This window comes from Varanus komodoensis, unplaced genomic scaffold (genome assembly GCF_004798865.1).
Source record: "Varanus komodoensis strain SLA01 unplaced genomic scaffold, ASM479886v1 scaffold2, whole genome shotgun sequence".
Classification (NCBI taxonomy): domain Eukaryota; kingdom Metazoa; phylum Chordata; class Lepidosauria; order Squamata; family Varanidae; genus Varanus; species Varanus komodoensis.
In genome coordinates this window covers 57,200,595-57,227,552 of record NW_025335568.1, presented here as the reverse complement: position 1 = coordinate 57,227,552, position 26,958 = coordinate 57,200,595, and the positions used below count along the sequence as shown (strand labels likewise).

The window sequence follows — 26,958 nt, the reverse complement described above, 5'->3', positions numbered from 1 at the left end:
CCAGCCATCCTCACTGGGTTTCCAAGACAGGACGAGCCGGCCTGCCGGATCGCCTCAGCACTTGGCTGGCCTGTGCCACCACGGAGCCGTCACCACCCCGTACTTGTGCAAGGCAGGCTGCTGGAGGGAAGGCAGCACCCTGGGCACCATGTGGACCATCCCTCAGAATCTTGGAACCAACCTGGGTCCTCGATCCCCACCCCCAGCCTGCAATCACTCAGATACTGGGCCCCACCCCAGATATGGCCTGCTGCGAGGAAAGTGCCCTTATTGATTGACTGACTGACTGATTGATTGCATTTCCGTAATGCCCCACAGCCAGCCAGAGTTCAGAGTGGTAATCAGTGTGAAATTAAAACAAATAAAAGATTAGAAATAAAACAGTGAAACACTAAGAATCAAAATACTGTTAAGACCGTGGCTGGCTACCAGGAAAAGGCTTCTCAGAACCACCCTGTCTTTCGCAGGTGCAGAAAACAGGAGAGCTTTTGTGCCCCGATGGCCTCCCAAGCATCGCGGGCCCCAGAAATGGGGCTGCCACACTGCTTTGTTCCTAGTTGCTCGTGTGTGCGTATAAGCTGCTATTTTCGGGTCTTACAAAGGAAGCAATGATACCACTTTGCAGGTGACTATCAGCTTGAGGATGCTGCCCTTGGAACCGTAGCCCCCAACACAATTCTGATTCGATTGCCTCATCTAGGATGGCACAACTGATGTTTGTTGCAGTTGCCTGAATCATAGCAGACTAAAGTGGCAGCTTCTGTGTGCCGCCAATCCCAAATGGCTTTCTTTGGTTACTGGGAGCAAAAAAGCGGTGTGTGGGTGGCCGGTCTGTGGCTGGCTGCCTCCACATGAGGAAGAAATCACATACTACACAGGCCCAGAGAAGATAACGCAGGGGAACACGCTTGCTTGTGAGAGCTTAAATGAATTTGCGGGACATAATACATTCAAGCAAATTTCTCCAAATCAAATATCCTTGGGAATATTAGAATTCTACATCTGTCACCAATAGGGCAGATGTGTGAGCCCCCTTTGCATAAAATCTGGAAATATATACAGAAGATGCATGAACCGAATTGGGCAGCCAGCCTTTGGACTGGCATCCCGTTCTGTGCCTTTGAAGAGCAATCTGCTCTGCTTTCTTCCCTGCTGCACCTTTCTGCAGATCTAACGACCGCTCAGGGAACAGCAACTGGGCAGGGTCTGACCCAGTCAATCGGAAGCCCAGTACCAAGTCAGCAAGTCCTCTGCTATTACTGATCAAAACTACCTGATGTTGCCGAAGTACCTGTCAGAAGAGGAAAGAGGACTTCACTGCCTCTCAGTGGCTGAAAAGAAATTCTGAAAGGGGAAAGAGGTTTAAGAATGCTACCCTGGAGAGAAGGACATTCAGTTTGCCTCCACTCTCGCTGCATGAATTGTTCATTCACTGATTAGCAGAAATGCAGATGATGTCACAGGCAAACCAGTGCAAGTGCTTCTCCTCCTGTGATCTTTTTATGGACCTGGTTTGTGGCCATTTCCTTAACTTGGAATTCATTTGCCATGCCAGCCAGGGCCCAGGCCTCCAGGACAAGGTGAGCAGGGGTGGGGGTGGGAGCACATATTTGCATATGCTAATTTACATTTTCTCTAAAGTCTGCCTCTCTGGGTGTGCCTTTCCTAAGGACACTGCTATCAGTAAAAAGAGATGCTTGGACAGAGGGGAGGAGGGCATTTGATTTAAAGAAAAAACGCAGGAAGATTCGGCTCGGGGAGAGTACTAGCAGATGAAGCACTGGTGGACCAAAGGTGGACCAGATACCCCAGGGCCCCCGCGCCTTCATTTCAGCACGGGTGGTGGGGCACAGTTCCTCCTAGAGACAGGGCTCCAGATGAAAGATCTGGGGCTCTGGTCCTAGGAGGCTGCCCTCCAGCCTGCCCCCGGTGCCAACCTGTGCAGGGCGGGCTGGCATGGTGCCGCTGAGGCGTGTGGCCAGAGAAGTGGCCTGTGACGCAGCTGGCAAAGCCCCGTCCTTCCTGACCGCTCTTCCTCCTTCCCTGCCAAGCAGCTAATCAGCAGCAGCACAAACTCTTCCTCCTTCGCTATTCAGCTAGCAGCATCGGCTTGCTTTTTATTTTTAAATCGTTTAATGTTTGTTTTTCGGCTAGAGCACAAGTCGCAAACAAAAACATTTAAGTACTGGTTGGCACCTCTGTCCAAAGTAACGTCACAAGTATTGTTGTTGTTAGTGCAATCAAGACATCTCTGTCTTGCAGCGCTGCTATGAATCAAAGCTTCCAAAAAGACCTACCCGACAGCCCTGCTCAACTCCTGTAAATTCAAGGCTGCGGGTTATTTTATGGAGTCAACCCATCTCGCTGGAGGCCTTGCTTTTCTTCTTCTGCCTTCAACGTTCCCTAGCATGATGGTCTTCTCCAGGGAGTTTTGCCTTCTCATGGTGTGCCCGAAGTACGGCAGCCCCAATTTTGTCAGTTTTGCATGGCGACTCTTAGAAGCACCTTTGTGGCAGTGTTAGTCGTGTTCCCAGCTAGTGGAAGAGGCACAACTTGGACTCTTCTGTGCACATGTCCCCCTCCTTGCCCACCTCTCTTCTGCCTCCGTTGCTTTACATTAATTTGCAGCTTGTAGGCTGGCAAGGTGGCCTGTGTTGCAGAAGACAGCCCTGTCCTTGAAGAGCTGAGGAGCCAGCTTCTGCCTCAGGGTGTCCTCTGTCAAAGGGCTGTCCTGCCCAACTTCTCTTTCAACTTTAAAGAAGCCAAAAATGGTTGCCCATCAGCCATGAGCACCTGAACTGCAGGCCGGCCAGGGAGGCATGTGGGTTGCCTGGACACACCCTCAGTGGGCTTCTTTGAATATTACAATAACAATTTCAGAGCTTGCCTATAGCTACATAAATGAGCCTATGGAAATTTTATGGAAATCACTGCCTTCTTTTGCTCTCTTTGTTGATTGCTTTCCTTTTTTCTAGCAATTTGTCAGTAGCCACCTTATTGGTAAGAGCCTCCTCTCTCATAAAGTTGGCACCTCTTTCTCTCCTTCTCCATCCAAGGATCAGAAAGAGGACTGGTTGGCCCAGGTTTCTGTATCCACTGCCCAGGGGTAGGGTGTTTGGGGCCCTTGCTGATCCAAAGGCTGCAGAAAGCATGCCTGTGGTTTGAAGGCCATGTTGTCCATCTGATAAGCTCAAGCTAACCCTCAACACTTCTTACAATAGATGCTGAGTAGAAATGGAGGGGAAACCCAGACTCTAGAGGCAAAGAAGAAAGTTGGGAGTCAGAGATGGATGGGGAAAGAGAAAGCGCTCCTAGGTAGTCACTGGGACTCTCACAAAGGGCAATTTTAGTTATTCAATCACATAATAATGATGTCTCGTGGCAGTGAATTTCACAGTTTAACACCACATATAGTTAAATTGTGAAATTCTTTACCACAAGATGTAGTGATGGCCAAAAGCTGAGTTGCCTTTAAAAGGAGACTGGACAAATCCATGGAAAAATAAGGCTCTTGGTGACTATTGCTATGTCACTACATTTTATATCTCACTTTTCTTCCTTTTGCAGGGAATTCATGGCTGCATACGAGATTCTCCTTCTCTCCAGTCTATCCTCACAACAACAACCCTGAGAGGCAGGCAGAGAGTCTGTGCCTTGGCACGACAGCCACTCCATTACCTCCAGTATCGGGCCAGGTGCTGGTGCTGTCCAGTGCTGCTTATGGGTTTCCCACAGGCACCTGCCTGGCCACTGTGTGAAAGGCATCTCTGCTAGGAAAGTCTGACATTATAAGCCTGACGTTCGTGAGAACCGTGTACACGGCATTGTTTAAAGTGTCCACTTTCCCCTGTGCTTACACTGGCTACCTTTAAAACTTTTATTTAAATTCCAGTGACTTTATTAGGTCCAAATGTTGCAAGCATCAAATACTAGTGTTGAGCAGCACGGCATGACATATCAATGCAGGTAACTGTGGTGCAATGAGGACACAATTTTACTTTAGCAAGAGCAAGCTTGGAGCTGACACTTTGTGGGTTAAAAGGCTGGAAAGGGAGACCATGTGAACTGGGAAAGCAAACAGTGGGGCAGCCCTGCTTGGCCACTCCATGCTCAGTCCCCACTGCCAAAGAGGCTCTTTTAAAGAAAAAGAGGGGAAGCAGAACACAGTGATACCATGTGTGCTCGAAACATCCGGTAAACTGGACACCTGCTCACTTGTCTTCTTTGCTACATGCATGGGTTGAATAAATCTAATTCCATATCTTTTATCCCGCCTTTCCTCCAACGCATTCAAGGCAGTGTACAGGGCGGTGTTGCATGTGCACATACATTTCCTCATAATAACCCTGTGAGGTGGGTTGATCTGAGAGAGGGAGTCCTTGAAGATCAATGTCACCCAGCAAATTGAATGGCTTCCAGTAAATTGGTTCCAGTAAATTGGAACCTGGGTCTCCCCAGCCCATGCTTAACCACTGCACCACACTGCTATTTCACACTGAGGTCCTATTGCTCAGCTCACAGTGAGAATTTCTGTAAGGTTTAAATTAGATTCTTTGCAGTGATTTTTAAAAGGTTTTTTTTTTTTTTTTAAAGTAACAGAATGAATTCAAGCTAGGTCAGAAGTCAGGCCTTTTGGAAGGTGGTGGTGATATCTGAGGCCAAAGGGAAGTATTGGTTTGGGGAATACAAGACAGTGAGATCCTTAAGTACGGGTGCTGATAACTCCTTGTGCACCACAAGCAGGGACCTACCAGAGGTATGGAGAGTAAAGCAGCCACCCTACAGTGTCTCTGCCAGTCTTGTGGCAGCCTCCAATCAGAGGAATCACTATCAGGCAATCTGCATTGTCCCTCTGAAGAAACAGAATGATGGAAGCTGGTGAGCATCAGGCCTGGGGCCATGGGAAAAAGCAGCTATCCAGAAACTGATGATACCATTTGGGGCCTAAACAGGCATGGTGTTCAATGGGTGAAGGCCACTCATGCTTTTATTCTGGCCCTCAGCCTATTTAAATGCAGAACTGAGAGCAACTTCCATTTGCTTCTCAAGGGTTTTGTCATGAAAGCATGTGCTGGGTGCAAGCAAAGCTGACCATTCCAGCTGCATGTCTGCCCGTTCTTAGCATCTTAACATTCCCACCTTACAGGTGGTGTCCATGCCAAGGACATGGATGGCTTTAAAGGGGCAAAGTCCCAGTAGAAGCCTTCCAGAGACGGTCAGAAGGTGAGCTGCGGAGGATACGGAGCACCACACCCCGCACCCTTGCAGGGCTGTTGGCCCTTCCTTTCAGCTGAGGGGAAAGTTCTTCAGGAGTACGTGGGCTGCCCCACTGAGCATGGATTTGTCTTCCATAGCTCGAAGCCTGTCAACACATACAGACGCTGTTGCTGACGAGGAAGCTTGCTGGGGGTGGGGGGGGGTGTCAAACATTGATTCTGCACACTGTGCAGTCAGGGTCTTCTAAGGCTCCATGCCTGGCTCTTTGATTCCTCCTCTTCCTCTTTGTTCCCCTGGCAAAATATATTTCTTCTTAGATAGGCAGTGTAGTGACAATGCAAACAAGATGGGATGGGATGGGATGGGATACCCTGCCCTGCCCTGCCCAGAGAGCTTTCCCCATGCTTTCTTTGAAAGTGAAAGCAAGTACGGCCAGCATCTCGACTTGGTGTTGTCTGCTTCCTCCCGCAAGCACATGGTGCCCACTGCCTCCACCTTGGTCACTCCAATTATTCCCAGCCAGGGGGGTGACTGTGGTGACCCCCTCCCACACTAAGGACAGAAACAATGTCGCGGCACCACAAGAGACCACAGCTCAGCAACAGCGTGCCAGCTTTGCAGGAAGAAGGTCTCACGTTCAAGGGGCTTCTTACCTGTTCCAGCTTTACTTTCCAGCGTTTTTTCCCATGCTGGCTGGTGGACCTGTTTTAGGGATGGAGTTCAGCACTACGGGCAGCTCCTTAACCTTTCTATAAAGCTGAAAAGAAAAGCAGCCGAGCAGGAGGAGTTCCCTACCCAAGTACCTCACAATATAGACTCCAGCCTGGAATCCTGGAGAGTTGGGGCCAGTTGTGGACAATCAGACAGGGCTAGGTGGGTGATGCTCGGATTCAGTGGCTCTAACCAAGCGTGCAGAGAGTGGGGAGGGAGAGCACTCTGGCCCCTTCCCTATTTGAGGTGGGTGGGGCTTCTTGCTTCAACTCTCCCCATGCAAGCAGAGCAGGAGTGTTTGACTTGGCGGGGGGGGGGGGGAGCTACTCTTGGTAGCTCCATTTCTTTTTCCTGCTCTTGGTGCTCTTTCATTTGACCTGTCAAACCATCAAGTTAAGAGAAGGTAAAAGGAGAAAAATAAACAGCACTGGCAGATTGCAACCTAACAAAACCTAGAACTTAGGATGGTGGCTGGAGAGGAAAAAAAGAAATAAAGCATTGCAGGGCCTCTTGGGTACGGTCAGAAGCAATGTAATGAAAAGCTGTTCCACTTACAAATATTTGAAAAGCTGCAGTAGTGAGAAGTAGCTTGTAAAACAAATACAGCAATAAAAAAAAACAAAACAAAATAAGGTTGCTTTTTCCCCCTAAGGGGAAAAAATCAGTAAGGGAGAATAAACTGGGATTTACAGAACAGCAGCTGGAATGTACTTATCAAGCATTTTTTCTGACTGATGAGTAAACTCCAAACGTTGTTTTATTGACGAGTTTGTTTCTCTCATACACACACACACACAGTTGTTTGCTGCTTGAACATGCTGTGCAGCTCCTGCAATAGGTAAGTCAGATGCGATAGCTTGGCCTCCCAAAACTTTCAGGCGGAGGCACAGGATAGGCTGAGGTCTGGGCTATCAAGGTATCTTGGAGAATGAGGCAGAGCTTTGCATTTGGCATCTTTGCTCATTTTATCTCTCATTTAATATCTATCTTTTCCCAAGCACAAGAAGCCATTGTTGGTTACTTTGCAACATGAGAGCAATTAGTACTCTCTCCAAATATTTTGGCAGTCCTTTAAGAGACTGGGGATTTCATTTATGTTTTCAAGGACACCACAGTATCCCATCTGTGTCCAGGAGGATGCGGCTAGAATGTTTTTTGGTGATATGCTGATCTCTTGGGTTACACGTAAAGATAGATTTTCCACATTTATACACAAGGACCAAAGCATTTTTGATACGTGTTGCACTGGCTATTTATATAAATGCATCCACACATCGCACCCTTAATGATTCTCCATCTGCTCTGGGATGGCAAGTCCCCCATTGTTCTGTTTTGTTTTGTTTGTTGTAACAGGCAGTATTTCCACCCATAAAGCCCCGAACAGTGTCCTGGCCTGGCTCCAGAGTCAGAACAGACTCTGCAGTCAATGAGGCATAAATTAGTCATACCAGTCTTAAATCCTGTTGACTTCAGTGGGTCTAAGCATGAGGAACCCTGGATCTGGCCCTGTGTTTGGAGCATCCTGTGCGGTGGCGTGGGGTGGGGTGGGGGGAACAGTGGGTGCTGTTTGCCAAGACTAACACCATCACAGCTGAAGAGGCAGTGACACCCACCCCCAAGCCTCCAAGAGGGCCAGTTCCTCCTATCTTTGGGCAACTGCTGGCAGGGCTTCCCGTTGGTGCTTGCCCAGGGCTTCCCTCCCTCGTTTTATTTTCCAGCCCCTCAGTTCAGCACTCTCCTGATGCACCTTGCTATGTCTTCGCTTTCCCACAGTGCTCCCAACTAGAGACCTGCCTTTGCAGCCAAGGCCACTCACAAAGAACCTCTGATAGCAAAGGAGATCCACCAGAGCAAGCTCTGAACAACCAAATAAACGAAAATGGTAAGCTTTCTTGAATATTTTCCCCCAGAGTCCATCCTCTGAGATTGCTCCTTATTTCATCCACTGCTTCCCTGCCCCCTACTCTTTAAATTTTAAGCTGAATGTTTTGAAAATTTGAACTTGCATCTCGGCCATATAAGGCAGTGGCACTCCTCACTGCCAAGCCTCTTAAACACGACAGATTTAGCCCTTGCCGTGGAAAGGAGTATGTTGGTTTCTAGACATGCTAACCTATCTCAGGTGAGGGTCGAGATCAGAGATGGAGGAACCTTTTTTTGCCTCACCTGTTCTTGTTTTCAGTCTTTTTTGTTTGTTTGTGCAAACACGCAAAGTGCATGCTGCTATGAGTTTTTTGCAAATGTGCACAATTTTCTTCCACTGTGAAAACTGCACAATTTAAAAAATGCTCATTTTCTGAATATGATCACAACGTTTCTGAATTTGCAAATGTTTCTTGAAAAGCACGTTTGCACTTCCATTCAGGTTTGGTATCTTTAGATGTTGCAAGCATAAAGTTCTCATCCATCCCTCATGGAGAACAGTGTAATGACTGCTCGTCACAGAAGCTTCCAAAACCAAGCAGAGCAGTACTGTTCCCTTAGTTCTGCAAGGAAAGGGGTGCTCAGGAGTAAATCCATGTCCCAGGAAAAGTGGTGTAGTTTTACTTTACAGATCAATTTAATTTCTCCTCTCTCAGGTTTATGTCAGAAGGACTTTCTCAGGGTTAGACAAAATTATTCAGGTGCAGGAGAAAGTAGGACAGGCACTGCCAGCCCTTAGCAGCACAGTCAAGATGATAATGGCTGACAGCAGCTGTAGGACAAAAGCCCTGGAAACCTGGAACACACACCCCTTGTCAATGTTCTCTGCATGCATCATGTTTATATATGGACTGGATAAGATCCCAAGTTTCATGAGTAAAACTGTGCTCACAGGATACTACTGCTGGTGAAAGGAGGGGTGGCAATTTCAATTAATTCCATTTCCCCCCTAAATACCACCTGTGTCCTGGAGAAATCTGTTTGGTACTGGGGATAGCACAGGGAATGGGCAAAAATCAACTTTCCCCTAAGACCAGTAATGGCCTACACTGGATTGGAGACCCTTCCAAAGAGCCTTTTGGGACTGGGATCCAAGTCATAAACTTTATAGAAACCCCGAACATCCTCATTGCTGGGCTGGATATCCATAGAATGGCAGTTCAAGACAGAAGGGTTGCCTCCCTAAGAATTTACCAGCATCCGTGATGGATGCGGCATCAAAATTAATGTGTGGATCCCAAAGCAACATATTCCGCTAGCCATCTGTTTCTTCACTTAGCCAGCAGAGACACCTTCTTTTCTGCTGGCCCACCTCCCTAGAAGAATTTTGACAGACAAACCTCAATGCCAGGGTTGCAACCTCATGGAATTTTGGTTGATGCCAATATACCAGGAGGAAAAGAAATACTAATTTTGGACAGATGAACAGGCAGGCAGAGTACCACGAAGGTGTAGGAGATTATTGCAAACGAAGGAGGGCCGCTTGCATCCCTCCACAAGACTTGGCCTTCAGTGACAAGAATGATGGGAACTACAGGTCAAAACCTCGGCAGCAACACAAACTGCCAACCTGTTGCAGAAGATTCCCTGGGTTAAAGAAAGTTTACAAATGAATCCAACAAAATGTTTGGGCTCCGATCCCAGCTCTTTGTCCTGCACACACATCTTTCCCACAGCATTGTTTCCTGCTTGCCTTATCACAGAAGAGTCTGCCAACTGGGAAGGACATGGTCGATGAATGCGCTTGCAAGAGCAAAAATGTGCTTGTCTACCAAAACAAATTTAAGTTTTAGTAGCCACTCACTCATACATTCTTTGTGTGACAGGACAGCTTCAGGCTCAGGGGTGGCTCTGGTAAGTGACTTTCCTCAGAAAACTAGGCTCTTGCTCCAGAAAGCCAGACCTTAACCCATCTCTCCCGAAACCTCTGGGAAATGAATGAAACGTACTTTTATTCCCAGTTAAAATGGGAAATCCTCTGCACTCTACACAGTAACCCTGCCCAGTTGTAACAGTGATAGACTAAGTCCCATGCCATATAAATGTGTAAGTGCAATGGAGAATAGTGCAATCCCAGGCTACGCACATTTACTTGGAAGTAAGTCCCACTCAGAGCTTCTAAACTGCGCAGGTGCTGCAGGATCTGCCCCGCAGAAGTCCCACCCATGGCAAGCCACAGGCTGTGGAACTAGCAGTGGGGAGCCTGGGGCCGAGGCGCTCGCCTGCTCTTCAGGCACTGCACGGGGATGGGGAGAATGCGCAAGGGTGCAATGGGACGTCCTCTCAGGCAGGCCCTCAAAAGGTAGAGGCACAGATAAGCACGCCACAATTTGCCACCTCATTTACAGGAGACTGACGAGGGTGATTTCGGGGTGACTTTCTGCCAAAGGTTCTTGTGGGGGGAGGTTAAACATTGAGGTGCAAGTTTTATGAATATTAGTAAAAATGAGAGCCAGCATGGTATAGCACTGGGAGTGCTGGACCAGGGACCTGGGAGAGCTGAGTCCTAGTCCCCACTCGGCCATGACCCTGACGACACCCTGGGCAACTTTGTGCCAGTTGCAGATTCTCAGCCTAACCCACCTCACAGGGTTGTCGGGAGTGAAATGGGGCTATAAAAGTTGCCTTGGGTTCTTTGCAAGAGGAAAATGCATTTTAATAATACTGAAGATAACAACTATGCCACTAAAAAGCAAAAAAGGGATCGGTAATGCTGCCATTGCAGTGGCTAAATTCCTGCCTTCCAGTGCTTTTGACAGAATTTCTTCTTTTACACCACTCTGTTTCTATCAGCATCACTGACTTGATCAGTGGCTTCTATAGAGGCACACTGTGGGTGCTCCTTTACATACAGGTCAATCCTGTTACTCCTCTGCATTGATGCTGATCTGGAGCACAATCCTATGGCCTCCCAGCATTGTCCAGAGGGCCACAGGATTATCAGGAGCCCTGGCTTCATGTTCCTGCAATCTCAGAGGTGTGACGCTCAAGGCTGAGACCCAGCTCCACCCCCACTGCAACTAGTGCAGAAAGACCCAATCAGGGCATCTCTGGAAGGACACAACTGGGCCTCAAAGGAGGGGGAATGGGGTGGGAGGAGGCTGGGGCCAACAGCAGAAGTTGTTTCCCAGATGTTCCCTGCTTCCTTTCCTCTCTCCCTGCTGTTTCAGGCAACTGGAAATGGTCGTCTGGATGCGATGACCTGGGCAAAGTGCTGGAGCAGAAGCTGACACTCTGCCTCACCCCATGCCTCAGATGCATGTCCAGAGGCTTATGTGCACCTGCAGTGGAGGGCATTGGTGCACACACTTAATGATGAACGAACCGAGAGCTCAGTGCAGGGGAGGTGGGCTGGAAAGGAGGGACACTCAGAGCAGTGACTCTTGCAGTGAACTCCTCAGGAGGTGGGGCTTACTGGGCCTGCCAGAGCCTTTGATGGTGCAGCTCCATTGCTCCTCTTCAGCACAGAAATGGATCCTGCGGTTTGGGGGTTACTTTTCTAACATGTCTGCGGATGATGAAATACACGAACCAACATAAGCTATGCATAGGCACATTGCTGCATTCTCGTTAATATACTGACCGGGAGAGCTGGCCCAGCCATGAGGAGGGACCTCATGACCTTCATGTCCTTGAGAGTACAAAGGGAGGCGGGGAATGGATGAAGTACAATGGCACATGGGTCAGCCCCACCACCCAGAGTAGATCTGAGCAAAATACATTCCATGCAGTTGCATGCAGAAGAGCCCCTTGCGCACCCCCGCTAAATGCCAACGGCCATGCACCCAGATGACTGAATGGAAATATATTATGAGACTGGAAGGACACCTCAATTTGTGTATTAGGCCTAAAAATGGACCTACCTGGACATATTCCCCACTTTGTGCGCCTTACCTTAAAGAGGGACATTCACACTGAAGCAAACTTGAAAAGAGAGAACATTCACACAAGAATAAATTTACTTGGCCAGTAATTTCTGGTGTTCCCATTACTATTACTGAAGGAGAGTGCATTTTAACAAGGGAGTTTAATTACACTTTTTTCTTGCCACCGCCAAATTGCAATAACCTAAACCTAGGATAGGTCTGGTGAGAAATTGCCTATATGACATTATGACTCCAGAGAAGCAGAATAAAAACATCCTAGTAAAAATGTACAAAGATTTGGGCACATCACCATCCGTTAAAAGTCATGAAAATGTGAAAAACAAACATGGCAAATTTTAACAGGTTTATGTCTGTTTAAAATGTTGTCTCCAGAAAGAAAGTCCCTCTTTAAGGATTTCAGCCACATTTCATTGCAAACTAGGATCTGCTGCAACTTTTTTTAAACAATCAAACAACACAGTTTTTTCTGCATTGGTCACAACTTTACCACTGACACATCTTTCTTATCAGATTCAATTAGGATCTCCCAGAAAATGGAGTTCTCCTGCTACAGCTTCAGCCATTCTATTTCCAACAGTTTTCCATCCCATCTCCAAACCCCACAAACTGTCAATCCATATTCCTTAGCCACTGAACATGCTTGTTTCTCATTAGGGTGGCTTCCTTTTAAGATTTTCTTCTTCTTTTTTGCATTAGGAAAATTTGGGGTTTTCTTCAAGCCCACTGATATTTCTCTGTGATTTGGTGGGTGGTGCCATCAACAAGAGCTCTCACATGCTGCAGCCTCAGAAACAGAGGAACAACGCCGTCTCTTTCTGCCAACAAAAGCCTCCAACAGCCAAATAGACAGGTGCATCGGAGATGTATTTCCCTCTGTCAACAGAGTAACTGCTCACTCCAGAGCAAACTGTTGGAAACTGTAATATTTCACCCTGTGTTCACAGATTTCAAAACTTGCAAAAAAGTTTGTCTGAACTATTTTCAAATGTGTCAGGGAAGAAGATTTTCTGGAAAATTTGGCTACTTCTCTCCTGCAGAGATTTTTTTTTTAAAAGTCACTTATTGACCGGTGGCCCTTATTCCCCAGGGCTGCAGAATGGCCCTTCCTTCCTTCCGTCCTTCCTTCTCCCCACCATACTTCTCTTCCTTTTTATTTTATTTAAATAAAAACATTGCTGCAGCCCAGCATTAAAACTCAAACATATTGCTGGCATAACTAAGACAAGACTTACAAGGAGAAAGAAAGCTACAAGATAATTTTGCATGATATGAATATATAGTAGTTTAAGGTTAAAAGATGGCAGACAGGACTAACTATTATTGTATTCAGGCAAGAAGGAGAAAATGCATTTTTACCAATGACACAAAAGCGAGAGCAGGATAGTCTGAGGACAAGATGATTAGCAACTCCAAAACTGTCAAGCACCTTTTATAATGCCAATGCCAATGTATGCCCTTGGATCAGGCTGCACAGCTTGTGTGACCCACAAGAGAAACGCAGCCCGTCAGCCAGAGGCACTTTATAAAACTTTCTGGTTTTGCTGACTGACCAAGACTGCAGTTGCGGGGGGGGGGGGGGGGGCAGAGCCAACTCAAGACACATGAAATGGCACCGTGTCGCCCAAGCCCTTGGCATTTGGGGCGGATAATCCTACAGTTCCTGCTCCCTGCTCATGCGTGCACACACTGGGTAACATGCAGTAATGATAAAGAACAGTGTGTTGCTGCCTCTTCATGACTTCAAAGATCCGCTGCCAGAGGCGAGCCACCTCACTGCGGCTCCTGGGAGGGGCGGCCCTGGGCAGGGGTGTTACTAGGCACTCGGAAGCCTCAGTTCACACTGGATGGGCAAAAATCCCTTTGTGGCTTCCCCTCTTTCTTTGCCACAGAAAACATTGCCTTAAATCCAGACAGGGCTTGGTGCGCTAAAGTCCCTTTGCATTCAGAGGGATAAGTTAATTGCATGTAAAGGAGCAATCCCTATACCCACTTGTCTGGGACTCCGTGCGGCTTGCTCCTGAGTAGGCACATTCAGAACGCAACTGTCATTTATGTTTCATTAATTTCAATGGGGAGGGGGTCAAGATGATTACCGATTTATTACATTTTTAGACTGCCCCAAGGCAAAGCTTTTAGACCTGGGCTGCTTGTTGTTCAGATGGTACTTCTCCTGTGGATGCAGCCCATGGGGAAAGAAGCCAGCTGCCAGCCACGAGCTCCCAGCCTCTCTCTCCAATCTCTCTGCAGCCTGTGGCTTAAGGGCCACCAGAGTGAAGCTGGGGCTTGCCTGCACCTCCACGTCTCTGTTCCTCTGCACTGGTGACCCAGCTGTGTTTGCTACTAGCTATTCTGGCAGTAGCATTGCGTGAAGAATTCACTCTGTGGGTGGGAATCTATCCAATTATCCCAGCTTGGCCCCCGGACCTTGTCTACTTTCTTACGGCTGTGAAACTGACTGTGCGCCAAGCATTTCCACAAGCACCTGCCAGAAATTGAGCCCATGTGGATGCTGTGCAAGCAGTGCTCTTCTGTGCACATGGCTTCCAGCCTTTGTTTCCTTGGCATGTGCTGTGGAAGAAGATGGCTGGTTGTGCAATTGGGGTTCCACCAATGTCTACGGATTTTCACTCAGCTCAGTTTGCCTCCTAAGCCAGGGCCAAGCACAGAAAGAAATCCAGTGAATAGGAGGGAACTGGACTGTGTGAGGACTATCCCAGCGCTAACAGGCAGTTCAGGGGAGGCTGTTGGGCACAGCACATCATCCAATATCGCCTAAATTCTCATTCTTTTCATGGGGTAGGGGAACATAGATTTTCCATTCACGGTTTCAACATTTCTGGAAATGTTTGCATCTTCATCCTTAAGACTTTGTGAGTCCTGCTTGTTTGCTGACCCAGCCAAAGAAACTACAGCTCACCCTTCCCTTCCCTTCCCTTCCCTTCCCTTCCCTTCCCTTCCCTTCCCTTCCCTTCCCTTCCAGTTCTGGTAGTGCTTTAGGGTCCACAAGCCAGCAAAAAGCAGCCAAGCCATAAAACTCAAGCTTGCCAAAGTCCTCCAAATTTCATTTTGAAGCTCACTCTGACTTTTCTTTTCCCACAACATTTCTGAGTGCTTTCATTTGTAATTTTCTCAGGGTACATTTCAATTGAGAGCCTGTTTGAAACATATGCATGCTTCCTTCCTTAAGGCACATTTCCTTGCATTTTTCAAAGTGCGCATTTTTTCATGCACATGTTGGGTGCACTGGTTATGGCCCATTAATGGTATTGCAAGGCCAGAAATGTCTAGACTTCACCTGCAGAGTATGGCCATGTTTGGTCCAGAAGATGTGAATTGTTCAAAAATGAACTGAAACTCATTACTCAGATATCCCTACAGTGTGTGCACCATACACAGTCCATGTGTGTATGGTGTGTACAGTGTGCGCACCATACACAGTAAAAAGGGCTGTGGAGGTGGCTCATTTTATGCACATTCAAACAGTCAATCCCACTCTTACTCAAGAAAGCACCATTTGAAAAGAGTCACCACTGCAAAGAACCACACGAAGAGGATACAAAGGTCTTGGCATTTATTAAGGACATAATCTAAGCCACAGAAAGATTTTAAAACATGTGCCTCACGCCAATTGAAGTAAATGAGATTTAGGGGGTAGTCCTATGCATAGCAGATTCCACTAATTTCTGTGGGAAATTCCAGGTATGTGGGCATAGAACTGTTGCTTTAGAAGTGTTTACTTTTGAATGGACAGCACCAAAATAATTCAATCTATATTTTTTAAAAATTACATTGTATGTTGCCTGCTCAGCCCCTCCCCAAAGGAATTGCTGCCCTTTTTATGAATGACTCTGCAAAGCACACACTGAAAAAGCAATTATCAGAGTGTTGTGTAATGCTTTTGGCTCTTATGGATGCAACTACACTACAAAAATGCACATGCTTAAGTTTATGAGTTGTCATAGCTTCCCCGAAGAAATCCAAGGAACTGTCCTTTGAGGTTGTGAAACCTCCGCTTACTAAGGATGGGAGAGAAATTTGTTTAGTTCATGTTTTACTGAAAGTGTATCTAATTTTGCATATTTGGACTGGCATATGAACCTAAAATGTTATCTTTCAAAATTCAAATTTTTCTGAATTTTGCACTGAAGTTCTCCAATTAAAAATGCACACAAAAATGGGTATATTAGGGAATACAACAATAAAGCTTGGATTATATTAATTCAAAATGGGGTTGCAAATATATATATGGCAGAAATGCATGTGTTAGGATAAATTTATAGAGTAATCCTAATGAGTTTTCATGCAAGTATTTTTAAAAAATCCTTGAAGTTTGAGGTGAACTTGTCTCAGATCAGGCATTTTAGACTAGAAACAGAGGGAAACTAAGAGAATGGAGGGTAAACCAGTTGTAGTCCTTTGCATTGATACACTAAAACAGCGTGTGGTGGGTGCTTTTATCTCATTCCTTCCATGACCAGTGCTTTGAGTTTGATGAAAGTGATGGGTGAAGAAATAAAACCAGTCCACAGGTGAAGAATGCACTGCTATTCAACAATTCATTTGTAGTAAGGTGGGATGGGCTACTTATGGCCCTATAGATGGTTTGGCCTACAATTCCCCTCAGGGCTAGCAAGTACGGCTGATGAACAGGGATGGTGGGAGTTATAAGCCAAAACATCTGGTGGGCAGCAATGGGGCCATCCCTGTTTTAAGGCATCTCTTGATCCATTGCTTTATGCAGACTGATTTTCTTGGAACATTCTTGCACCGAATCTAATGCTACTCCCAAGCTTGTGCCCTGTCTGGTGAGCAACACAGGAGCATCAGGCTTGGAAAGCGGCTGGGGGCCAGCAAACAACAGCCCCCATTTTCAGTAATAATATCAGAAGCAGCACATTTACAATAGGATGAATGAAATGCAGAAGATCAGAAGCCAGAGTGAGGAAGCTGGGATGAGTAGAGGATAATATGGATTGTCAGCAAAAGGGAAAGCCAAAGAAAACGCTCACACGGGTTTGCAAGGTGCATGCCTTCTGGGGAATTCATTCCAGCAGGGGCCAGATCACTCCACCTCAGGGACAGATTTTGCCCTCATGGTAGCAGCTGCACCACAATGCAGTATTTAGCTTTTTTACTTCTGGAGTGAATGACATTTATTCCCAGGATGGGAGAAATAACAAAAGTTCACTCAGGAACAATGTCCACCAGGATAGGATCCCAACACCCCGATCAAAGTTCTGTTATTCTCCAGTTATTGTTGTTACTTGTCCAGGAAGCTGAGTGGCTAATGGGGAGGATTAGAAATCCAACAAACAAACAAACAAACAATCAAACTTAATTTCCCCCTCCCCAACTGCCTTGTCAGCTGTGTTTACCTTATTCTTCCCCAAAGTACGGAGTGACAGCCACTGAAAACTGAGTGTGATTCTACACTGACTCTACTGCAGGTTCTTTGCTTGGTCAGACTAGAGTGGCATTATCCAAAATGATGATAGCTTTGCCGGTGCACTCACAGTGCACATCCCACAGCTTATTTCTATAGCATGTCAAAGCAAAGATCGTCAGGATGCTGGAGGGATTTGTTTATCCTACACGCTTAGGTTTGTACCACATTTTAAGGCAAACTGACTTGCTTCCCACTTCCCGGGCACTTGGATTACATAATTCTGGGAGTAGGCCATGTCTCAGTCTAAACAGCAATGGGACTGCACCCTACAAGAGATTCTTCTGTGGCTGTGTGTCCACAGGGACTGGATATTATGAGACCCAGAGAACTACCATTACGCACTGGCACTGGCTAGGTGGAAGAAGGATCGAGCAGCAGGTCAAGCAGAAATACTATGCACAGACTCTTCTGTGGATGAGTATTATGGACCAGTACAAACCTTTAATTATGCATAGAAGCCAATCCTTTGTTGCATTCCAGGTCATTGTGTAGCAGGCACCCCTTCTGGCATTGCCACAGGAACAATATTCTTCAAATAAAGCCAATGAGCCACTTCTACTATCACAGTGTTAGTGCTGATGATGCTGTACTAGCATAGACAAACACTAACATGACGCCATTGCTGCTTACTAGGCAAAGAGGGAAGGTGGCAATTTGACACCAAAAATTGACAACAAACTGCAGTGCTGAAAATGGGCAGCAAAGCACTGTGTTTCCTTTCCCCTCTGCTTAGCGAGAAGTAATGGCATTGTTTCAGTGCTGGTTCATGCACAGCATCACTTGCTTTCCACTTGTGACAGTAGGTCAGACTGCCTTTGAAGTCAACAATAGGTGAGACACACGGTAGGTTACTTGTGGGAATTTGAGTGAAGAGGTAAGGAGGGAAACTCTGGCTCTGTGTGAAGCTGTCCCATGGGGTGAGCTATCAGAAAAGTGGCTTAGAAAATCGTCCTGGCAGCGAAGTATTTAAAGCCTCTGGAGAGTCTCTTGTTAATCTAGACAGGAAGGGCTACAAAAGGCTTCCTGTTTGGGCTGGGACCTTAACTGAGCAACAAGAAGTTCCTGGCTCTGTGGACTCCTCAGCAATGGCTCCTGGTTGGTCCTTTGGCTCTGAGTCATGGTTCCCCTCCGACAGCTGCCTTTATCTTGACTTTAATAGCAAGTCACATTACTCAGGCTGTGAACTAACCTAGAGGCCCCCAGTGTTTCTGTGGACAGATTTGAGAATTTGAGAAACTACTACAGGCAACATCACAAAATGTTTAATTGGAAGATTGCTGCTTTGGCATCTACCTATCTTATCTATGGATCTTAAGTCGCATCTTATTCAGTGTAAACTCTTGGTTCATGTCTGTTGGACACTGCAGTGTCTCTTTAATAAAAGATTGTCTGATTTGGCAAATTGTTGGTGGTACAACAAATCTCATGCTTCTTTGAAATATATACTGCAACAGTGTCCAATAGTTGATTCTTCTTGGAAGGAGGCTATTATACAGATAAAAGTTGTAGCTGAACAGTCTTTAATATTCACTGATATACACACTCTTTAAAATCATTTACCTGCTTCATGGACATTAACAAATGGGTAGGGAAATGAATTCTCTGCACCCTTTTGACTGGTCGAAGACTGATACTTCAACAGCAGAAAAATAAACACTCACTTCCTATAACACAATGGATTGAGGACCTTACATTGCTGTGGATATATGAATGGGCAGCATAAAGACAATACTTTGTCAGAGCCAATTGCTAGAAATCTGTATGCATTTCATGCAAATTCATGTATGCATATTTTTAAAAGCCTGGACTTCCCCCCATCCCCCTACAAGCACCATGTGGGAATCTCTTGTGGATGCTACTAGAGGTGGCCAGGGACACCACGGCACTCACGGGCAACTTACTGGGAACTCCAGAGTTAGCCACTTTGCCCATCCACACATGTATTTCACCAGACATGCACTTCACACTGCCTTTGGCATCACAAGGTTCCGGCCCTGGACAATTGCATTATCTGTAGGTTAATCTGTAGGATGCTCAGTGGATGTTCCAGTCAGAGGCATGGAGGCCTTGGTGTCATACTGAGGGTTCAAGCCCAGTGGAGACAGACACTTCTCTCAAGTGGATCGTTTCTCTACTGTGGATGACTTATGGCACCCGACGGTTTCAACTCTTTCTCCAGCAATGGCTGGGGAGCATGCAGATTAAACCAACTTACTTGGATAAATCTAAACGAAGAGTGAAGTTCCTTTGATCAGCACTACCAACAGCCCTTGCAGTATGCCGTGTAGTCCAGCTACTTGCTGGAGAAGCAGTGAAGTTTTGCTCAGAATATCCAAGTTAGTACAACACTTTTCTCCTGCCAGGGCTGTCTTCAGTGCTATTTATGACTAAGCGTAATTATTCATATGAAAACAAATGAGAAATCATGTGAGAGAAGAAATGAAAATGCATGGAGGAGAGTCAGCAAACGATGTGGCTAATCATTATCTTTCATGGAAGCATGGATAAGATTACAAGGGAGGTCCCTTGGGACCCTGCATACAGCTTGTGTTGCTCTTGCACTAAATCATTTTTGAGAAAACTGGGGACGGGAGAGAGATAAAAAGCGCAGAATCTAATACAGAATGAATGTCAGTTAAGATCCAGAAGTTGGTACAAATTTGTTTTAAAAAACAGATGGACAGTGATGACCAAGGACAGGGCGAATGTCCGGGGCAGGCACACTTGGGCGCCTGCCCAGGGCCCGCATCCACCAGGAGGACACTCGCACGAGCCCCTGGAGCTGCCCCTCCTCTTCACGGAAAGCTGGTTGTTCACCAGTTCCTCACTGAAACCCACTGGCGCAAGGAATGCCACTCCTGCCGCCCATGAAACGAGTGGCAGCAGTGGCAAGCATGAGCAGCTGGTGACCAAGGTGGTGAGAAGGGGACTCACCAGGGGAGGCAGCCCTTGGGGGTGCCTTGGGAAGGGTCCTCAAAAACCTGGACGTGGCACTGGCTGCGGGTAACTTCCAGGGGAAGTCGGGTTCCACATGTGGGCACAAACTCCGCTCTCATCATTCGGACACTATGGCTCTTGTCTGCGGTTGCTTCAATAGGGTGTGAATGGACACCATGTGCGTGTGTGTGGGTGCGTATGTGTGTGCTGTGATTCATCTGGATTGTTTAGGCTACAGTCAACAGGGGATGATCAAGCATGAATCAGTTAAAAACCAGGAATCATGGAAATCATTAAGAAATGATCAAGGGAAAATTCTCAGAACAGAAATGTATTATTTTGAAAAAAACCTGACAGGAATACAAAGTCACCAAAATATATGAAAGCTCTTAGCATCAAGAGAAACAGAAGACTTGACCCAGCTGCAGAATCTACCAAGCTTCCAACTGATGCATGACCAAACTACAGGTGACAATGCGAATCCTTCAGAGTTCTGCTTTTTAATATTTTTAGTGTTTTTTAAGTGTTACAACACTAATCAACCAACTAGGCAAGGAATATACAAGTGTGAGAGGTTATGGTGGTTCTTTGAGGGTTACACTCTAAATACATATTTTTTAAAAAATCAGCAGTTTGGCCCTGAAACTCAGGAACAACTCACTCTGCAGCAATCCCTAATGTTAAAGGGGTAAAAGAAAGTTTGTAAGCCAGGTAAATTTGATCCATTTCACACTTGATAGAGCTAAATCCATCAATTTTTGGGGTGGGGGGGGTTTCCCTATGCTGCCACCTATCCTTGATCTAGACAAAAACTGAAGATGCAACAGAGAAGAAACAGAGCTGAGTCATGCTTGAAGTTTTCCAAGGCAGACTTTAAAATGAATGAACCACAGGCCCAGTGGCGGTTCTTTGGCCAGGGATCCCCCATGGAATACTGGGATGTCAAGCCTAAAAACATGGGCCTCTGCTGAGCTATAAAAACCCGGGGAAGGGAAGGGACGGGACGGGGATTTGCTTAGCTATAGCTGCTGGAAGGAATATCCAAACATTCCTGCAGTGAAAATTCCATCTGCCTGCCCCCTCAATTGACATCTTGTAGATTTCTAATTCATCTTATTCTATTGAGAAGACATGATTCCAGCATTCACTGTCTGAAGATTCCCCGGTAAAGAGGCTATTGCATTATAGATTTGGAAGAAATGCATATTCCAGTTTGAATACTTTTCAGCAAGAAATGTGCTTAGATTTGGAGGATAAATCTACAGGCTCATATTGCTGCCTGATGGCTGATGGGCCATACATGGCTACCTTGGTGGCAATCGCAGTAATGACCTAAGTGGCAGTGGGACACACATCAGGTGATAACAGTTATGTAACCTGTGGACTTACTTCAAGAAATAGGACTCCGTGGATCTTGGCATTTGTAATAGATACAAACAGGTCATCTCACAGTGTAACATTTGTTAATATGACACTTACCTTTGAAGACACCAACTGTCTGATTCTCTTGGCGTGGCACATATTGGGCTATTTTGGCCTTTTAGTTTTACTGCAGTATTATAATATTGATGTATTGATCAATTGATTGATTGATTCAAAGCATTGCTATTCTGTTCATCAGTCAAGACTCTCAGAGCAATTTATAAGAATCAACTTTTTTTTATAAATGAAAACAAAAACTTTTACATATTTTCAACCAAGCTCTCTTGCACAAATTCATAGCACTACTTACAATCCGAGGTTTGAAGGGTGGCTTGATTTTCCTTTGTTCTAGAAGAACCCAGTCGATTTCCTTGAAGAATGGGTGCTGCTTAATAGCATCTTCGCCATTCTGAGCTGCCACACAGCCGAGCCGCTTATTTGGATTTTTTGTCATAAACTGGAGGAAAAACAAAGTGCACAAAGCATTAATTATATGGTGGAAAATTATACAATCAAAGTGCAGAGGAGCATAAGTGAAGGCTCTGCAGGAGCAGAGAAGTTCATATAAAGCACTGAGTTTGAACTGGTTTTCCTGGTACTCTTCCCAGTTCAACACAATTTGCAAGTGAAGAAATCTTTCTCATTCCTGTTGCCATCTAGCAACCAACTATGAGTACACATTCCAGCCAGCTAGAGGTCTTTTTCACAGAGACCTTTATCAGGACAGAACTAGACCATTTCAGACATACTATGGGAATAAACTGCAGCCACTCTCACCAACTGATTATCGTAACTGTGTTGATCAAAGCACTACTTAATGCATAAAAACTTAATGCATGAAGCAATCAAGAAACAAATACATTTGCTTAGAATAACCTATAATGAGCAATGATCAATTGATTGATTGATTTGTTTGTTTATAATGGAAAGAAGCCATCTTTCTTTTCTGTTCAGCAGTCTTCTGTGCCCCTCTCCTTGAGAGAAGATGTGGTCATAGCTTGGTGGCAGGGCACCTGCTTTGCACGCAGGAGATTCCAGGTTCAATTCCCAGCTTCTCCAGATTGGGCTGAGAACAAGTCTTGCCTGAAGCTCTAGAGAGCTGCTGTCCATCATGCAGACCAGGGAGAGGGAAGAAAGATTTCCAGGTGTTTTAGATGTCGACCCTCAGCATTACTGACTATTGGTCATGCTGGCAGAGGCTTGTGGGATTTGCACTCCATACATTCTGGAGAGACAGCTTCTGCCCAGCCCTGGAACAGACCATACTTGTTAGATGGGCTAATGGTCTCGCCTGGTCTAAGTAAGACCACTGTCCACACGCATGAGGTGATGCTCAAGGTGCTGCTCTGAGGCCCCTACCATCTACCTGGGAGACTCAACTCCTTAATCAGAGTGTTTAGAGCAAGATACTCAGAAACACTTTTGATGATGATGATAAACATATGCAGTGGCCTATTAGTACATAAGTATATGAGGCTGCCTGACCATTTTGGTTAGTCCTGTCTGCTCTGATTAGCAACAGCTTTCCTGGGTCTTGGGTGAAAATTCTTCCTAGCTTTCTTATATGGGATCCATTAACCTACAGTGCCAGGAGCCAAATCTGAGTTCCTCCATATGCAAAGCATAAACACTACCCCCAGACTCCTCCATTTCATATTACTCTAGCTCTTTAGGGCCTAATTAATCCTGAAATAAAGATATAGAATTTCCAGATGTCACAAGATGTCTTAACGTTTTAATAATTGCAGGGCTCAGTACTGTCAAGAAATGGAGCTAAGTGCTGCTAAGCGAGCCCAGTAAAGAATTCAGTTTAGAGAAATTCAATCCCAGATTCTCATCCTTTTTAGGTACCAAACATTCAGGGCTGCTGATATTGTAAAGCATTTCTGGGAAATATAAATCAATCACAGAGTAATGGTGCAAAGAAAATAATACTGAATAGAAAGCAAAGGCCATTCTGCAAAAGCTACTCAAAAATGCTTTAAAAAGTCTTAACAGCACTCTGATTTACAGTGTCTGATGAACAAAACCAATGTTTCACAGTACAATGTGAGGAAACAAAGTGTTCCAAAGCTAATCCCTTGTTAATATTTGGCAGTCAAATTCATAGACGCCCCTCCATTTCCGCTGCTTTTCCTGCTCTTCTGTTAACTGCTTACTGCTGAAGTACAAGATGAAGAATACAAATTTTAAGCACCAGGCTCAGCCCAAAATGCATCCAAGAGAAGCTGCTGCAAGACAGGATCCTTTACATGCATCCTTTCAACAAGGCAGGATCCTTTCAATGATGCAGGTCTGTTAACGCCACTAATTCAGCCTTACCACCTGAAAGAAGCTGGGAATACCGCTGCTCCCACCCACATGAAATCAGTGGGATTTTGCTACAGCCCCCATGTTGAGGCCACCAAGGTTCCGCCATGCAACAAACACAGTGTTTGGCAGCCATTTGCCATGGAATCTGGTCCTACTGGACGGGACATTTCCATGCCAGGGCTTATACAGCACAAGTTCCGCATAGTGTCTGGGACATTTCTTTGGCCTTTCCTTTGAAGAAACTGGGTTGAGGTTCCAGGTGGAAGTGTGCCATGTGGTTAAGGCATCTGGACTAAGATTTCTGCCACTGGGTGGCTTTGAGCCAGTCACTGACTCTCAGACTAACCTTGCCAGGTTGCAATGATAAAATACCTAACAGGGAGGAACAGGACCACATGCATCAATTTGGCCTCCTTGGAGGAAAGGAAAAGTATAAACATAAGAGATCAATTAATGGCAGGAGAAAACAACTTGTCAGATTTTGCAGGAAGCAGTGTATGACTTTCTACAAGTTTTTTTTTTTTTTTTTTTTAAGGCCACTTTGAGGCTAAAGGAGAGGATGCAGGATCTGGGCATCCAACCCTAGGATGCTACGGACCTACTGCTCTCCTGATGCTGCCTGTCTCAAGTTGCCTGTAATTCTTTGAGGAGCATTCCAGTGATACAGGGAGCATAGAATGGGTGTCCCCTTGCAGAGCTCCTGCTACAAGCCGTGTTCCTAGACCTCAGGGTTCACAGAGAAAGTTGACAGGATGGCCTCGAACCAGCGGCATGGGCAGGAGCCAGCTCTTGGTGCTGTAAGAAACTTGTAATCACACCATTCAGCTTGGTGGGGGAAACAGCACTCCGCTTCCTTTCCAGAATAGAAATGAACATAATGGCTGATTTTCTGCCTTGATCACAGAGCCTTTTCTCTTCCAGGAACCCAGTCACTTTTAAAAAAATGTTTAAAAATGCTAAAAATGCTACTAGGACACATGTCAGCTTATGAGGCTGTACTGCTATGAAGATTTACTTGGGAAATCAGTGGATGTACTTCTAAGTCAGCGCAGTTAAGGATCAGGCTTCACTACATAAAGTATGTTTTGGATAGGGGCCCAACATAAATGCATAGGCTGTTTTTCCTTAATTACATAATTTCCCCCCCACTATAGCAGCAACACCATGTGTCGTGTCAGTTTGATAAGGCACTTCAGTTTGCTTACGTTTTTTCTTTTTCCTGAAACATGATTCTCCAGTGCATACATTTGTACAGTAATGTGGCCACAAAGAACACAAACATTTTGTCCCTTTCCCACAAGAAGTGTAATTCATCCCAGACCACTTTAGACTGACAGTAGCACTCTGAACTGTGGCTGAACTCCCAGTGGTGGTTCTTCTTGAGCTGTTATAGGAAAATTCAGATTTCAGAAGGGAGGAAAAGAGGGTGAGCCTTACCGCTTTCAGAATGCTGACGGCTTCTTTGCTAAGCCACACTGGATACAGCACATCGTCATGGAGAATGGACTCAAAGAGGTCATCTTCGTTGTCAGCTTCAAAGGGGGGCTGCCCAGCCATCATTTCATACATGAGAACACCTAGTGCCCACCAGTCTACAGAGGGACCATACTCTAATTCCTGGAGGATCTGTTAGAGAAGCCAAGAGAAAGAGAGGGATGTGAGGTTTACAAAAATGAGCAGGCTCACACTTCATGCTGTCTTAAAAAGTGAATTAAGGGCTGAAAGAAACACCACTGCATGTGCCCCCAGGTAAATTTCTCAAAGACACACTGGCAATTGAACATTTTTGTACATGGTATCCTAGGCCTATGAAAATCAACTTCTCCAATATTTCATTCATAATACTAGGACCTAAGGTCAGTCAATGACACTAATTGGCCGGAGTTGTAGTTATGTTCATAGAATCTAGAAGAGTAGAGTTGGAAGGGGCCAGAACGCCATCTGGTTCAACCCTCTGCTAGTGCAGGCCACTGAGTTACACCATCCCATTCAGACAAGATGGCTATATAGCACCTTTCAGCTCAGAGGCACTATGATTTTAAATGTCAGTTGCTGTGGAGCAAGGGGAGGAAAGGAGTGTGGCACTCCAGCCCTGCTTGCCAGCTTCTCGCAAGTTGATAGACTAGATAGGTGGGGTTCCTTCTCTGTTCTTACCATTTGTGGAACAAGATGGAGTCTGGTCTTGAGTGAAAGAAGAAAAAGAGGGACGTGTCCTGCACATATTATCTTTTCTTGCACATTATCCCCACCATATGTACTTCTTCCACATTACAAGAAGCAGCAGATGAAATCATATTCCATGGGGAAGAACACAAGCGGACAGCTAGAACCGCAACTTAAAAGTACTGTGCTCCTCTAGGACAGTGCTGTAAGGATGCACCATTTCTTTTAAAAAGTCTTTAAGGGCACAGTCCAAGCCCTTGGGGATGCCTCCAAGCCTCTGAACTCAGTTACTGCATGTCTTCAGTGCAAGGTAGGAGGAGCACGGAGCTGCTCTTTGCCTCTGTGCTCCTCCCACCCTGCATGTCAGCCAGGCTGGCAATTTTGTCTGGCTGTGGCACTTTGGATGGGGAGCGAAGAAGACTGGATTGCTGTCAGCATCCTTTCACCCTTTTCTCCAAGGATGCTTTATGACCTCACAGGAGCAGCTCTTACAGTGGACAACTGGAGCACAGACACCCAGCTATGACATCAGAACTCTTTTTCAGCCCTGGAACTGGGAATCTCAATAACACTACGATCTCCTAGAAGCTGGCTTGGGAGCCACAAGGCCACTCTGCTCAGCGCATTATATACTGTGGGCTTGTTTACCCCTGCAGTGTTCCTGATGGGTTTCCTTCACATGCCACACAGGCCCATGGTTCTGTAGATATTCCTGGATCAGCTAGAAGGAATCATGAACTGGTCTCTTTCGTCTTAGAAGCACTACCATACCCCAACGAGGTGCATGGAAATGGCTGCAAGGCCGTGCCACCAACTTATTGGAGGAATGCCACATCACAGTCACCAACATATGATGAATATGATGGTGTGCAAGTAATCAGGTGGCAGTGCCATGTGTATGAACTGATCCTTTGCATGAACCAGCAAGACAGAAACTCT

The 26,958-nt window shown here is 45.8% G+C and overlaps 1 protein-coding gene across 1 annotated transcript in view; it reads right to left on the bottom strand.

Moving 5' to 3' along the window:
• PRKCE (protein kinase C epsilon) overlaps nt 1-26,958 on the bottom strand; it is a 390,706-nt gene that overhangs the window by 11,436 nt on the left and 352,312 nt on the right. The window contains exons 13-14 of the mRNA XM_044429676.1: nt 25,294-25,482; nt 21,854-22,000 (exon numbers count right to left, since the gene is read on the bottom strand). Of these exons, the coding sequence (XP_044285611.1) occupies nt 21,854-22,000; nt 25,294-25,482 (336 nt within the window). The remainder of the gene's footprint in view (nt 1-21,853; nt 22,001-25,293; nt 25,483-26,958) is intronic.